Source organism: Eutrigla gurnardus (genome assembly GCF_963514095.1).
Source record: "Eutrigla gurnardus genome assembly, chromosome: 22".
Taxonomy (NCBI): domain Eukaryota; kingdom Metazoa; phylum Chordata; class Actinopteri; order Perciformes; family Triglidae; genus Eutrigla; species Eutrigla gurnardus.
Genome location: NC_139933.1, coordinates 2,650,375 through 2,665,259, shown reverse-complemented (window position 1 = coordinate 2,665,259; position 14,885 = coordinate 2,650,375). Strand labels below are relative to the sequence as shown.

General features: G+C 42.3%; 3 protein-coding genes and 1 pseudogene across 7 annotated transcripts in view; 2 read left to right on the top strand and 2 right to left on the bottom strand.

Moving 5' to 3' along the window:
• cabcoco1 (ciliary associated calcium binding coiled-coil 1) overlaps positions 1-7,936 on the top strand; it is a 31,083-nt gene extending 23,147 nt beyond the window's left edge. For 2 of the 4 annotated variants that reach the window (XR_014599242.1, XR_014599243.1), the window contains exon 6: positions 7,574-7,936. The gene's annotated coding sequence lies outside the window, so the exon portion shown is untranslated. Of the gene's footprint in view, positions 1-3,050; positions 3,152-7,542 lie in introns of those variants that run through there. The other 2 variants (XR_014599244.1, XR_014599245.1) reach the window with 2 other exon arrangements.
• LOC311033227 (high choriolytic enzyme 1 pseudogene) lies at positions 716-1,687 on the bottom strand (annotated as a pseudogene). The gene has a single exon. The product of its transcript is annotated as a high choriolytic enzyme 1 pseudogene (transcript).
• Positions 3,311-6,111, bottom strand: LOC311033215 (uncharacterized protein). Its single transcript, XM_084040485.1, has 3 exons — positions 5,840-6,111; positions 4,663-4,983; positions 3,311-4,567 (listed from the first exon to the last, which is right to left on the bottom strand). Exons 2-3 carry the CDS (start codon positions 4,904-4,906, stop codon positions 3,312-3,314), a joined length of 1,500 nt encoding a protein of 499 aa, XP_083896611.1. The 5' UTR covers positions 4,907-4,983; positions 5,840-6,111; the 3' UTR covers position 3,311.
• A 209-nt stretch (positions 7,937-8,145) lies between the features above and the next one.
• Positions 8,146-14,885, top strand: part of LOC311033201 (rho GTPase-activating protein 23-like) — a 39,206-nt gene continuing 32,466 nt past the window's right edge. Inside the window, exon 1 of the mRNA XM_084040462.1 lies at positions 8,146-8,292. Coding sequence (XP_083896588.1) covers positions 8,284-8,292 — 9 coding nt within the window. The 5' untranslated portion in view covers positions 8,146-8,283. The remainder of the gene's footprint in view (positions 8,293-14,885) is intronic.

The window sequence follows — 14,885 nt, the reverse complement described above, 5'->3', positions numbered from 1 at the left end:
ATCTGGGTGAGATGAGGAGCCCAGTTCCTCCTCCTCGCCCTGTTCGTCTTGGGGAGTGTGAAAACGAGTAGGCAGTTGATAGGGCAGCTGGAGTGGCAGTGTTTTCTGGGGTGCCAACAATCCGGATTAGCATTAGCTTTTCAAAAACCCTACGAAAATTCATATTCATGCTGATGAAACTCGTTCTTCCTTTTCCAGCTATCCTACTACATCACCTTCTGCTTACACTTCCAAGCATGCAATGCTGTTCAGCATCAGATTTTCAGTAATCAGCATTCCCACTCATTTTCTGCAGGTAATGCATTTTCTAGTTTTATTTGTTTACATTAACTGTATTACTGGTATTTTATACACGAGGAACAGAATACTGTCACATGAACTGGAATCTCTAGCTGGTGATGATCTCAGGTTTTATAGCTTTTGATGAAGTAGAGATAACTAGAAATCTTCTCTTTTATTTTTGCTCAGACTTCATATTTCAGAATGTTTGAGGGGCATTGGTGAAATTGTAGAAACTAATGTGGAGCAACCAGGGATTTTCTCCCAGATGTCAAGAATATATAATCACCATCAATCAAAGGTATGGAGAGAAAGGAAGAAGGACAGATGCAGAACCAACAGAGGAAACATGTTCTTAGTTTGCTTTTACTTTATTACAGGTATTTTAGACATGAGAGACAGAATCCTGTCACAGGAACTGGAATCTATAGCTGATGATGATCTCAGGTCCTCGTAGCTTTTGATGAAGTAGAGATAACTAGGAATCTTCTCTTTTGGTTTGCTGAGTGAAAACTTTGGGAGTGTAGTTGTTAGCAAGAGTAAAGCAGGTTGATCCTCCTGACGTCCCAGTAGGACATGCCCTTCCTCTGGCCGATCTGGACGTTGGGGTTGGGGATGGGGGTGATGGTTTCTCTGCCCTGCTGGATGGTGAAGGCTGTTCTTCCGTAGTGCATGACGGAGCCATAGTCGTAGGGAGTGTTCAGGTTGTTGGTGGACTGCTTGTAGAAGTTGAAAGCCATCTGCTGGTTGATGTTCCCCCAGTTGATCCTGACGTAGTTGTCGCGGTCGCTCCTGGTCTGCTCGTGCTGGAAGCCCAGAGCGTGGAGGATCTCGTGCTGGATGATGCCGTGGTACATGCAGCCCGGCCTGCTGAGAGAGAGCTCCTGTCTGCCTCCCGCTCTGCCCAGAGCCGAGAAGCATCCCCCTTTGTTCACAATGCTGATGAAGTCGTACTGGTTGGTGCGGGGGACGAAGCGGATGCAGCTGCTGCTGTGGAAGGTCTTCATGGCGTAGGCGATCTTCTTCTGCTCCCAGCCGGGGAACTGGTTGCTTATGGTGAAGGGGACCACCACCTGGCCGTTGGAGCTTTTCTTCCACAGGCAGCTGTTGGCCCAGCACGCAATGGCATTCCTGGTTCTGGGAGCCAAGATGTCTCCTTCCAGCAGGATCTCATCGGTGGCGTTGTTGGTGGTCAGAATCCTGGTGCTGATGTCCATGCTGTCGTCTTCGTCCTCTGGGTCCTCTGGGGCCTCTGATCCGCTTCCTTCCTCCATGAGAGGATTGGCCTGAGAGAGGCCGAGCAGGAGCAGCAGCAGCAGGCTGGCGGAGGGAGTCATCTTCAGGGTGGGTCTGGTGGCTGTGGAGCTGCTGTGGAGAGACTCCTTGAAGCTTGATGCTTGACTCAGTTCAGTCCAGACTCTTTATACTCTCCTCTGCAGGTGTGTCTGCAGGAGGATTATGGGTTGGGGTCCACACTGCTAGGCCTAAATACACCTCTTCAGGGAGGACTCCACGGACAAGCCTACTGTTTCAACATGGTTTGTTATCTCTGGTGATTAGATGGATGAACGCAGAGGGATTTACTTCACATTAACTTTGTGAATCCAACCTTTTCTCCTGTTTTGCTAAGTGATACAACAATGAGTTGATGTATGTTGAATGTGTGTGTAATGTCTTAAAATTCAGTTGTAGGTAAACAATGTTAATGTTAACATCTGCTTGTGTTGTTCTTTGTCATATAAGTAGCTGTGTATTATATAAGTTTTATGAGTCAAGTAAAAGTATTTTTCATAACATGTCATTTTCGGGTTGCAGTTCAAATAAAATGTACGCATACAAGTCAAATATAACCTAAAGTTTAATTTTCTAAAACCTCATTGGTTGAATGACCCTCATGGTGAGAAGATGAAGAAGGTGAGTGGAGAACAGAGTCGGTGCTGGAAAGCAGGTCGGGTATCATTTTTGTCTTTATTAGGTTTTCTGCAGTTTCAGTGTTTCAATGAGTTCTATGCCCCGGGTGATACTAACTCGTAAACTCGGATCAGTTTAGAGATTAAGAGTTGAGTTCAACACCTCTTAATGTGAAACCACTAACTTTGATCTAAATGCAAAAAATACGACTACACGATAAATTTGACATTTGATGTAGAAACGCATAGTTAAATTAAATTACAAAACACAGACATACAACTGTATAATAAATACAAATCTTTGAACAAGGGTTAAATTCTAAGACTCGGTGACAAAATGGGAAAAAAACAGGACACAAACGTTTTCCTACACAAACAAACATGCTTGTACGGAGGCCAAACAAAGTCTTTCCCACCCAACAAGACCTTCACCTCTAAATAAAAGACTTTAACATCAGTTGACATCACAACTCACAGGGTACCATGACAACCACACCAACTCACCACTTAATTTCACTTAATTTATTCAGTCATTGTTTTTATGCAAGCTAATGTAATGGCAGGGTTATTTTGTTTTGTCTTAAATATGTGTTACTTATTCAAAACAACTTTACAAAAGACATTTTGATGAGTTTTTGTTTCTGTAGAGTTTGATTGAAGATTGTTTCATGATCAGTGATTTTAAATGAATGGTAGCTTTAAGGAAAGCGTGTTAAATTGTATGTTTTGTATATTAATACATTACAATTATCATTGATTTTAATTTTCTCCACCTAGAGAATAACGTGATTAGTCGCTTGTGTCCGTGAGTGAGTGTGCAGCTTTGTGTCTGTCCACAGCTTATCTGTTATTCTGCTGCAGGATATTTTATAGGACGGATGGATCTGATGAACACAAGCAGCAGCAGCAGAACAGCACCCTTACTGGATCTGGATCCATCTGGATTCTGGTGTGAAGCTGCTAACAGAGTTAGCTCCATAATTGAAGGTCAACTTTACAGCTAAAAACTTTGGATTTAACTCAGAACTATGTTATAAAGAATAAAAGCTAATAATAAATAAGATTATGACATTCAGCTTTCAGTACAAACCCATTTCACCCATTACTGTTTGATGGCCAGCCTCAGGGCAAAGCTGTGAACCCCTCAAACGATCTGTGGCTCTGCATGTGATAGTCGAAATAGGACCTCTTGGTAAAACTACAGCTGCACTCTTGGCACTGATACGGTTTATCTCCCGTGTGTTTCCTCATGTGAACCACCAGGTTGCCTTTCTGCGTGAACGACTTGTGACATTCTTGGCACTGATACGGTCTCTCGCCCGTGTGAACTCTCGTGTGGTTGACCAGGTCCGACTTCTGACAGAAGTTCCTCCCACACAACTGGCACTGGTAGGGTTTGTCCTCCGTGTGGATCTTTATGTGTCGTAACAAAGTCTTGGCCAAGGAGAAACATTTGGTGCAATAAGGACACTTGAAGGGTTTCTGCGGTGTTCCCGCTTCCAGCTGAACGACGAGCTCGGTGGGTTTTCCTGAAGGTCTTCTCGGCGGGATGTTTTTCAAATTGAGCTGTTTGGCCTCACCCTGTTCTTTCGGGGGCGCTGATAGGAGCAACTGATCCTCCGTGGCGCCGTCTGAAACGCCGCCATCAGCTCCAGCTGGCTCTGTTTTAATGTGGTCAACTGTCACCGCGGCGGAGGAGTCTTTATCTATATCGGCAACGGTCTGGATTTGGTAAAGACAAAGAGGCTGCAGAGACTCCTGATCAAACTCGTCTTTACCGTAGGGAGTGATGGTGAGGGGAAATGTCTTGATGCAATCCCGTCTGCCGGCCAGCTCTCCTGGAGCGAGGTGAGTTTCTGCCTCCGCCTCGTCACTGAAACATCGATATGGTTTCTCCTCTGTGTGTTTCTGTCTGTGAATAAGCAGACCGTCCCTGTCGTCAAAGCTTTTCTCACACTCTTGGCACTTGTACGGTTTGGCGCCTTTGTGTGTTCTGGTGTGAATGATGAATTCGGACTTGTGGCAGAAGTAGCGATCGCAGAACTGACACTGGTAAAGAGACGAATCTTCCTCCGGATGCTTTCTGATGTGCCGCACCATCGTCTTTTTGGAAGAGAAGCTGCTCAAGCAAACGGGACATTTGAATGGTTTCTTCACTTTGAGGAGCTTCACATCATCGTCATCCTCTTCATCATCCTCGTCGTGTCCAATATCAATCAGTATCTCCTGATCGTTTTCACAGGAGTCTGGAGGGGAGTTGTTCATGTCGTCTTCTGTGGGCGCCAGCGTGGCGTTGTCCGGCTCCTCCCAGCAAACGCTGACATTCACACTGGCAGCAGGCTGCAGCTTCACATCCGTCACAGACATCTGGAGAGAGTCTGAAGCAAAGAGAACACATTTATTTCACAAGCTGCTTTGGATCATTCTCATTCATCCCATTAGCCCTTTATAGACAAACTTCTGATAAACTGACCTTCAGTGTGAGACTTGGCCACATCCAGCAGTCTGTGGTGACTGTCCACCACCCACTTTGAACAGGACATTTCCTTTTCATATTCTAGAATGGTTCGTTCCACAATCCTGAAGATCTCCTCAGCAGCTGCAGACAGACGCTCGCTGACGAGGGCTCGCAGCAGCTCCATCCTCCCCGTGTTCACCATGCTGAGGTGTTCTCCGTGGCGAGAGTCCAGATAAGCGAGTGTGTGTGAAGTAGACATGAGACGTTTTTGTCAGTCCTTATAAATCTCCACCTGAGCTTCCCGTGTCCTCAGATCCCACATCGATCTGGTCACGACTGCAGACAAGACAGCAGAAATATGATTTTATCGTTTTTAATAATCAAGCAAACCTTCTGCTATCCATGATTCCACATCTCTGCAAATTTAACTTGAGGGAATTACCCAGAAATCATAGCGTTATAATGTTATCTGGGGTTACATAAGGGAAAAAGGTTAACAAAGAGGATGCTGCATGGGTGTTCAGACTGGTTTATTACATTTACACAAAAACATAAATGATTTAAGATGGAACATTACACTTTTACACACCTGCTTAATTTAGCAACCTTTTAAATGTAATAAAACACAAACAATCAAAACCCAACAACGTATTTGTTTCTTGTCCTGGATTGCATTAGTCTGTATGTGTTTGTCTGCCCTTTTTTTAAATTAAAACAAGTAATACATAATTAAAATGAGGTAAGAGGTAGAATAATCTGATACCATTGAATGAAAAATAATCTGACTATATTTTATTTTTTTGACAGGTGTTGCAGAGTTTTTATTCAAAATTATTTTGTGGTGTAAAATCCTGAATATTCTTATAAAAACGTTAAAGATAATCTGACTTGTGTTGTGTGAAATACAATAACGATCAGCTGGACCCGATTTCACTCCCAAAACACACAGGTATGTATCCAGTAATAACTGAACAATTAAATCGACTGTGGATTGAGGTTTTGAGACAAAATAAAACATGCTTCTCCATGTGTTACGTCACTAGATTCGTATATTTTACACGTTAGGTTTGCGTAGTTAGCGACCAATTAGCTAACGTTACACGTCGGGTAATTGTACCACACGAAATATCGCAACGTAACACGAACAAACGCGTCTGTTTACACATAAAATCAGATTTATTATTGCACTTACCCCGCTGATAGTGTCACCTTTTCTCATTTCTGTTGGATTAGCATAGTTAGCTCATTAGCTTTCGCTAGCTCGCTTAGCTAGCAGCTCATAGAAACAGACAGACAGGGAGAAAAGCTAACTGCTAACTGGAGAACACAAGCTGCGGGATGTTGTTTTTATTTGTTTGTCGGTTTGCTAAACGTTAAAAGCTCCACAGCTGCGGTCGAGTCAACTTGTCATGATGCTAAAAACATAGCGTTAGCTTGAGAGAGAGGCTCGAGCTTCTTCTTCCTCGGTCACCATTCGATAACATTAGCCAGTGGTACCGACATTACCGCCACCTACCGGCCACTTCTAGCATATACTACCGTTCTGTGTGGGAAGCGAAGCCTCATCAGCAAGAATGCAAACAATAGGAATTCAGTTTTTAATTGCTTTGGTTAATTTTTTGAAACAGTGTTAACATTATCAAATTCTAGTCTTTATAATTGTATTTTATTTTTTCATTTTTTTGTATCTTATTGTCGTTTTACTGACTTTTTAGCTCATTGTTTCTCCTGCTCTTTTGTGTGTGTGTGTGTGTGTGTGTGTGTGTGTGTGTGTGTGTGTGTGTGTGTGTGTGTGTGTGTGTGTTAAAATCCTGTATCATCCCATTCCTAGTCGGAAATGTATTCTGTGGATCACTCTGTTGACTGCCATACAGTCAATGAGCAATCACGTTACACTAGATGGCAGCATCGACCTTCTAAGGATTCTGTCCTGCTGCATTCAGACCTATATCAAGCTTCTGAGATCAATCAGTGCTCCACATAACAATTCACTGGACTCCAAGGTTGTTTTTAAAAAAAAAGAAAAACGAAACAGTTAAACTGAGTAATGCAGGTTGAGGCTGTGTTCAAGGTTTTGATGTTTAGTAGCATTAATTAGTAGAAACCAGCAGCCATACGTTACATAAGTCAGGTTTATTCCCCGACTGTGCCTGTGAGCACTATAAGCTAAGAACAGTGGGGCGACGTGGTGGAGGCAGCCTGCCCGTTCCTGTTGTTGAGCTGGGAGTTTCCAGCTATACAGCTGAAAGGGAAGCACCACAGGATGTCCTTTTCCTCATTCCTCAAGGATACATTGACTCCTGTTACTCTGTTTCTCATGTGTGTGTTTTAGATTTGCATTTCTATTAAATAACAGAATGTTTCAGATGCATCGCTGTGATTTCTGTGCCTCGCTTTGTGTCGTTTTCTTAAATTGATGCTGATTTAGTTTTTTTATTTAGTTTTTATGTTGAATATCTTGTGTTTTCTTTGTCTTCTCATCTTCGGATGTGTTGGAAATAGAAGCAGGAACATTTCAGAGTCTCCACAAAGATTTATCACCTTTGATTTAGAAGATAATCATTTAATTCTTCGTTATTATTAAAACATTGATTCGATTTAAGTGTGTACTTCTTCCCACTCCTTTACGGACACGTCTCTTTTTATTGTTTTATTTTTGGAAATTAACCTTTTTTTCTTTTTTTTTACTTTTACTTATGTTCCTGACTGCAGTACTTTGATTTATTGTTTACTATCTATTGTTTATAAATATATATGTACATATGATTTGGCAAAAAACTCCTTTCTGATTCTGATTCTGAGCTTTCTAGTTGTGTAATATTTCATTTTCTGTATGACTTTCTGTATTCGTTTTGACATGTTTGAGATAAAACAATCTAAATCTAATTTCTGCAGCTTTAAATGTGTTTCCTAATTGTTCCCCCAGACATTGAAGCCTTGGATGGAAGTCGACGGCTCCAGTTTTACCGGCCGGTCATCAATGGAAGCGTGTATGAGGAGGCTCATAGTGGAGCAACGCCGAAGGAATGAGCGCGACAGCTGCCGAAGGGGGGAATCCTACTACACTATCAGGTCACGTGATGCACACACACACACACACACACACACTCTATCCCTCTGATCCCTCCACCCTCCCCTCCGTCTCCCCACTAATGCTGTGTACAGTGAGGGAGGAAAAACCAGGAGGGTTTAGAGGAAGGAGGAGGAGGAGCTGAGAGAGAGAGAGAGAGAGAGGCAGTGTGTGGTGGTGTGAGCCCAGATTACAACCAACCAGACACTGAAGCAGGAACGACGGGAGCGTACAGGAATAAAAGGGAATAAGCTCCTCTGACTTATTCTCTCCTTCTGTGTCAAAAGAAGAGGAGGTCCCACCCAGGAGGAGGAGGAGGAGGAGGGGTGAGGAGGAAGAAGAAGAAGAAAAAGAAAGAGGACTGTATTTTCCAAGAGCAATCGTTTCAGAGGACGGAGCTGTCACAGGAGGAGGAGGAGGAAGAGGAGGTGATGTGTGTGTGAGTGTGTGTGTGTGTGTGTTTGTAACACTGTAAACTCCCCCAACATCGTCGCCCCCGACAACCAACCTGAGGTTTCACAAGCCATGCTGAGGACCAGGAGCCAGCCCAAGTCCTGCTGAACACCATGGCCCAGGTGAGGAGAACACACACACACACACACACACACACACACACACACACACACACACACACTTCATCTAAAGCATGCTTTGGCAGACAATCAACTTTAAAACCAACCCGATCCAGAAGAATGCAGCAGGTTGACTTTACTTCGGAGCTCAAAGCTGTTATTGTTTTTGTCGTACGACAACGTAACAATGACATCGTTGTAATTTAGCACGCCGTGGTGAAGACGCTTTGCAACGCAATTCTCTTAACTTTTTCTAAAAGGACATATAATGACACTTCAGCTGCTGTGCATGTGTTTACATTCATCCAAATAGGAAGTGACAATATTTGGATGCATTTGTGGAAACAGTGTTTTTTATTGTTGCTGAGAGACTTCAGAGGTTTTTACTGCTGAAGTCAAACCACACAAACACCATCACACGTTTCAGCTGTCAACCATTAGGTCTTCTCTCCACATGAATTACCGGTTCCCACTCTCCAACACTTTTCACTCCGTTCATTTGAAATATTTGTGGGAAATAAAAGTGATCCTGAACCATCAAAAGTGACTGAAACCGTAGAGTTGTGACCTCCACACTCCATGTCACTTATCTAATTATCTCACACACCGGTATCTCAAAACTCATTTTGAAAGCTGCTCCGTCGTAGGAGCCGATGTGGAGGTTAATCCCAAACTTTTTTAAATATATCTTGTGTGTCGTTTCGGGTCGTTTCGGCTCAGGAACTGCAGCGAGAGCAGAAGGGGGTATTTTGAGAGGGCATCTCTCTACAGGGAGAAAGGAAGGTTGTGTATTTTTAGCCAATCGGCTCAAGTGATGCAGTTTATTGTGAGTGTGTGTGTGTGTGTGTGTGTGTGTGTGTGTGTGTTATTGCATGAGGACTGAGAGACAGTGTGTGAGGGCTTTTCATAGACAGACAGTAAGAGACGGCAGATCTGTGAGGATCCTCGAAGACAGAGACAGCATTTTAACTGAGTTAGAAAGTCATTCTGGTTGGCAGGATAATGGAGAAACTATGTTAGTGTGAAAGGTGCATTGTGTGTTTTTTTGGAGTGTGTGTGTGTGTGTGTGTGTGTGTGTGTGTGTGTGTGTGTGTGTGTGTGTGTGTGGAAAGGATATCCTGCTCTTGCTCTTGTGGACCGACAAACACATTTGCTGGAACAAATAGGAGACGAGTTCAAACTGTTCCAACAATATCTGGATCATCATAAAGAACATAAAGTACAATGATACTATACTTTTATTGTACCCGTGACTCATGTGATGCACTTTTGGCTGATTAAATATTTACTGCTGACCGACTGTGGGGAGACGCTAACTTGAACTAAACCTTTAATGACATCTATCGATCCGATTCCATCTAAATACTTGTCTCTTGTGTTAAAAGGCACTCGGCGGATTCTCAACATCAACAAAAGTGTGTTAACGGGGTTTGTGTTACTGCATTTAAGTCAGGAGAGACCGGACGGCAACTTCTGGGTCAGAAAAGTAAAGCCAATCACTGAAGTGCCTCAAACTTGCATTCTGTCTGCTGGCCATCAGGGGGCGACTCCTCGGGTTTCAAAAAGAAGTTTGATTGCATGGAAATCTATAAATTATGACGCCGTATTAGAGCCACTATAGAAAAAAACGAGAGAGGGGAAGTTTGTGGTCTCAATCTCTAGTTTCTTCAATCCAGCATGAAGTTCATTTCGTACATTAAGTCCCGTTTCGGACCCCCGACTCCTTGACATGCAGCCCAGAAATGAGGAAAATATATCATGAAGCATATCCTCCATCATGATATAAAATAAATAATGAGATTTTGGAGAAACAGAATAGATAGGTACTAATTGGTAAAGAATTTTATAAAAATATCAGGAAAAAACACTCATTGTGGTATTTTTAGAACGAACGCGATCGCAGCACAACGTGATGGCGACCCCTTCCCAAGAAACCTTCTCTAGATTAGATTTAAATATATTTAATATCTAATGTTTTCTATATTAAACAGCAGAACGAGCTTCGCTGTGTGACTCACTGCAGCGACTTAGTGTCCTTCAGTTCGGCAGCTCCGGGCCTCCTCCCGGGACTTCGCCTTTATATCTCCTCTCAATTACGCTGCACTGGCTGCCCACTTGTGCTCTAATGGTGTGTGTGTGTGTGTGTGTGTGTGTGTGGTTGTGTGTGTGTGTGTTTGTGGTTGTGTGTGTGTGTGTGTGTGTGTGTGTGTGTGTGTGTGTGTGTGTGTACATCGGCCATCCAGATGAGGATGGAAGAGCAACAAAGATGCGTGGGGTGAACGGAGGGCAGGTCTGTGAGCTCGGATGGACACTTTTGTTTGGTTTAAATCCAAAAAGCCAACATTTCTGGAAGAGTCCATCTGGAGGCGGAGCTCTCTCTTTATAGCGTACTAATACCAACAACTTTCAGTGACATCATCACCCACTGGTTCCTGAGACAGAGCATAACACAATTATGCACTAAAACATCCTGGAATCACTTTTTTTTATATATGTATACATGTTGTAACGTACAAAATATGTTTATTTCTTTTAGTGAAGAAACTTTTTAAATAAAAAATAAGCATTTTTACATCCTTACATTATTTTTAAATCAGGCTCTATTTTCACTTCTAGTGAGTCATTCCTGAGGATATTTATGATTATACCAATAATGGAAATTCACCACAATCAACTTGTTGTGAGTGTTTTTTTATTGCAATGTGTTCAATTTTATCTGTGTATTTCTTGGGGCGTGGGACTTTAAAGAAGAGATGTACAAGCATTTGTGCTTAATAGTTTTAGGGACACGTTTAAAGAGTGTAAGAACGATAAAACTGCTGATCGGGATAAAAAAACACCCACTATAAGTTGTGCTGAATTATCATTTTATCAGGAAAATCATCAATATTATCACCAATGACTTTAAAAGCTCACCATCATCAGCAAGTATCACGATTAAAAATAACAGAATATCACAATGTTTATATTATTGTTTATTTATTTATCAGGGAGACTTCATGATTCATGATCACCTTATTGATGATAAAAAAGGATGTTCACTAAAACAGATGTGTCATATCTGTGATGTAATATCAAATATGTGATCCCAGTGTGAGTTCAAACACATTTTAGATTATGGGGATAATATCGTAGTAGCGTCTTTGGGTACCTAGAAAAGCGCTATATAAACGCTATATAAAACCTATGTATTATTATTATTATATATTTGAAAGACACTCGTACGGTATCCTGCTGCGTCGTCCTTCCTCGTTTTTAAACGTTGTGTTATTGAGTTCAGACCACAGAGGCACCAACACACTCCACGATCATTACCAAGTGAGACACAAAAGCATTGCCGTCTGTTTCTTACATCCGGGCCTGTAATCGACATCCCAGCACTGGACCGGCCTGTTATCAGCACTCAACAGAGGGGAGGGGGGGGAGGAGGGGGGGAGGGAGGGGAGGGAGGGGAGGGGAGGTGGGGGGGGGAGACAAAGAGAGACGAGCGGGAGGTGAGAGTGACAAATGACGTCGACAGTCCTCCGTTTCTGTGTCTCACGTTTTAATCTTCTGCTTCAGTAACATCACAACAGTCCTTGTTTGAATTCCACCGTAGCACAAAACAATGGTGGAAGCCACCAAACTACTGCTATTGAACAGATTTCCATGGAGTCTAGCGGATGTGTTGAGGCTCTGAAGGTTTGATTTGATTTTGGTCTCCTCGAATACAAAGCACAATATTTACATGACATAAAATACGTCATACAAATAAAAAGTATTGTAATATTTAATAAAAAACACATAATATTCACCATTAGTATCTGACCTTTGGTATTTCTGTGGTCTTCGTCCGTCCATCTCGACGCTCCACTGAACCAGAAGGATTTCTTTAAACAGCCCTCACACACACACACACACACACACACACACACACACACACACACACACACACACACACTGTGGCTGAAATGCCACGCAAGACACTGGCGGTCACTTTCATTTTTTTAAAAATAGCCTGCGGCTCGGCCTTATAAAGCTCAGCTGCTTGACTTTCTTCGCCGTCGTTCTTTCTAATTAGTGGGTCGGTTCGACCTCCGTCTTCTTCTCCGTCTCTCTGCAACGCTGGGAATGTTCTTCTTATGTTGGAAACTTTAAAGTAAATGACTTCTGCAGTTGTGATTCAGAAAATGGCACAACAGATAAATTAGTGAGACAGTGAGACTTTCTTGCCAAGTACGTCTTCATATGCAAGGAATTTTCAATAATTACAAAGAGTAAAACAATAACAATAAAAAGTACTGCAGTCAAGAACATAAATAAACTTTTAAAAAATACCATAAATGGAAAAAGGGACACTTTATATACGTGTGTGTAGCCATACATATACAGTTTTATAATAATAACTAAAATAAATAGTAATATTAACTAAATAATACATATATATTGACTCAAAGCATCCCATAATTCATCTTCAAAAGTAGGATGCAACCATTATAGACCATCATGCATTGCACTAAAGAAACATGACAGATGAGAGTGATTGAGAAAAATCCATGAAAATTATAGATTTAATGTGAGCAGAGAATGAAATACAAGGTTCTTGAATCTATTAATTTATTGTGAAAATATGATTCCTTTATGAACGGCTGCATAAAGCACTTATTTCATTCTTATATTTCACAATAAAAGCCTGAGACATGCAGCACCACTACAACAAACAAAAGGCCTTTTTATTTGTAACAAAGGAACAATGTCGGTAGTTATTAGTAGAAGTAAAAGTGACGTAATTAACGACCTAAGATGTGTCTGAACAAGTTTTTTTCATATTTCCATTAAGTTCCCAACAGTCGTCTATATAGAACTATATAGAATAGTGAGGGATGAGTGTTTTATAGGATGATACATTAAAACATTTGATTACTGAAATGATGGACATTTATTTGAGTGAAGCTGCAAACCCACCTAATGTTCACACAAGTTTGGTGAATGTTAAACCTCTCTCTCTCTCTCTCTCTCTCTCTCTCTCCTCTGTCTCTCTCTCTCTCTCTCTCTCTCTCTCTCTCTCTCTCTCTCTCTCTCTCTCTCTCTCTCTCTCTCTCTCTCTCTCTCTCTCTCTCTGTCTCTCTCTCTCTCTCTCTCTGGACCTTCAGCATGCGTCCTCCGTCGTGTTTTCAGCTGCTCTCATTGTGTTCACCAGTGAATTCATGCATTTGGACACACTACCCCCCAGACAAAAGGCTGAAATGCTGATTTAATGAGTGAGGAATGTGCTGCTGAAATGAAAACCGTCCCCCGAGCCTCGCCAGCCATTGTTCCACAACGTTTTTATTTTCATCTGCCTTCAAGTTTCCTTTAAAATGGGTATTTTTTATATATATATTTAGCAGCAGAATGAGAAACACATGATTCAGGAGATTATATGACACGGAGGGAAGGTTAAGTCAAAAGCGCGTCCCTTGCTGAAACTCCTTTACGTCAACGTGTGACATCATATCGTGCTGCCGCCCCCCGGGCTTCACGTGTGACATCATCAGCGTGCTGCTTTGCTCTCACCTAGAGCAGCATCTGCACTGTGTGTGTGTGTGTGTGTGTGTGTGTGTGTGTGTGTGTGTGTGTGTGTGTGTGTGTGTGTGTGTGTGTGTGTGTGTTTGCTTGTTTTGCTGCTCCGCTCTAGTTCATTCAGCTGTGTCAGAGCTTTAAATAGAAGGAAGAGAGCCTGGTTTCTGTGGTGTGTGTGTGTGTGTGTGTGTGTGTGTGTGTGTGTGTGTGTGTGTGTCTGTGTGTTTGTCTGTGTGTGTCTGTGTGTGTCTGTGTGTGTGTGTGTGTGTTTGTTCCTGAACCTGATAATAGGTTTCCTCCAGAGTGCATCTCCCGGAGGGTCCTCCATAGAAAATGCATTACACGTGTGTGTGTGTGTGTGTGTGTGTGTGTGTGTGTGTGTGTGTGTGTGTGTGTGTGTATATGTCCCATAAAAGAATAAGCAGTTACACACCAGCACTCTTCCACTCCGCTGTCTTGGGTTTGGGGGTTTGAACCTTTTACTCTCCGGTGTTTTACACTCCCGTCCTCACAGATACGACACGGCCTTCGTGGTCCAACATTAAAAAATCATGACATGAACATTTCTGGCTGCTCACACACCCGTAACTTTGAACGCACCATTTATCGTCGCAGCATCGACATGTAATCCTCTAGAAAACCACGTAACACCAGTGGATGAAACCCGTCGAGGGCCGGATTCAGAATGATTGTAAAGTCTTGAGTTGAGTCCTGATGAGCCTGAGGATGGTGTGCTGAGGGATGAGGGACCTGGATCAGGGCTTCAGGGGGGTCCTGGTCTGGTCTGTGGCGGTACAAGGTGGCGTTAGATGTCCCATAGGTGCTCAATTAGATTTATAGATTTAAATATGCAAATGTGGTGGATTTCTCCTTTAATTAGTGTTATTTTCTTCATAGCAGATGGCTGTGTGTGTGTGTGTGTGTGTGTGTGTGTGTGTGTGTCACATCTGTTCTGTGCATGTGTTTCCAATTATTATTATATTTCTATTGTTATATTTCTATCGTTATATTTCTATCGTTATATTTCCATCATTATATTTCTGTCGTTACATTTC

Bases quoted from the DNA above. Each gene is read 5' to 3' on its own strand.
- LOC311033215 (XM_084040485.1), bottom strand. From the start codon at position 4,906: ATGTCTACTTCACACACACTCGCTTATCTGGACTCTCGCCACGGAGAA. The intron at 4,568-4,662 runs GTCAGTTTATCA...TCTTTGCTTCAG, and splicing joins GGCCAAGTCTCACACTGAAG to ACTCTCTCCAGATGTCTGTG.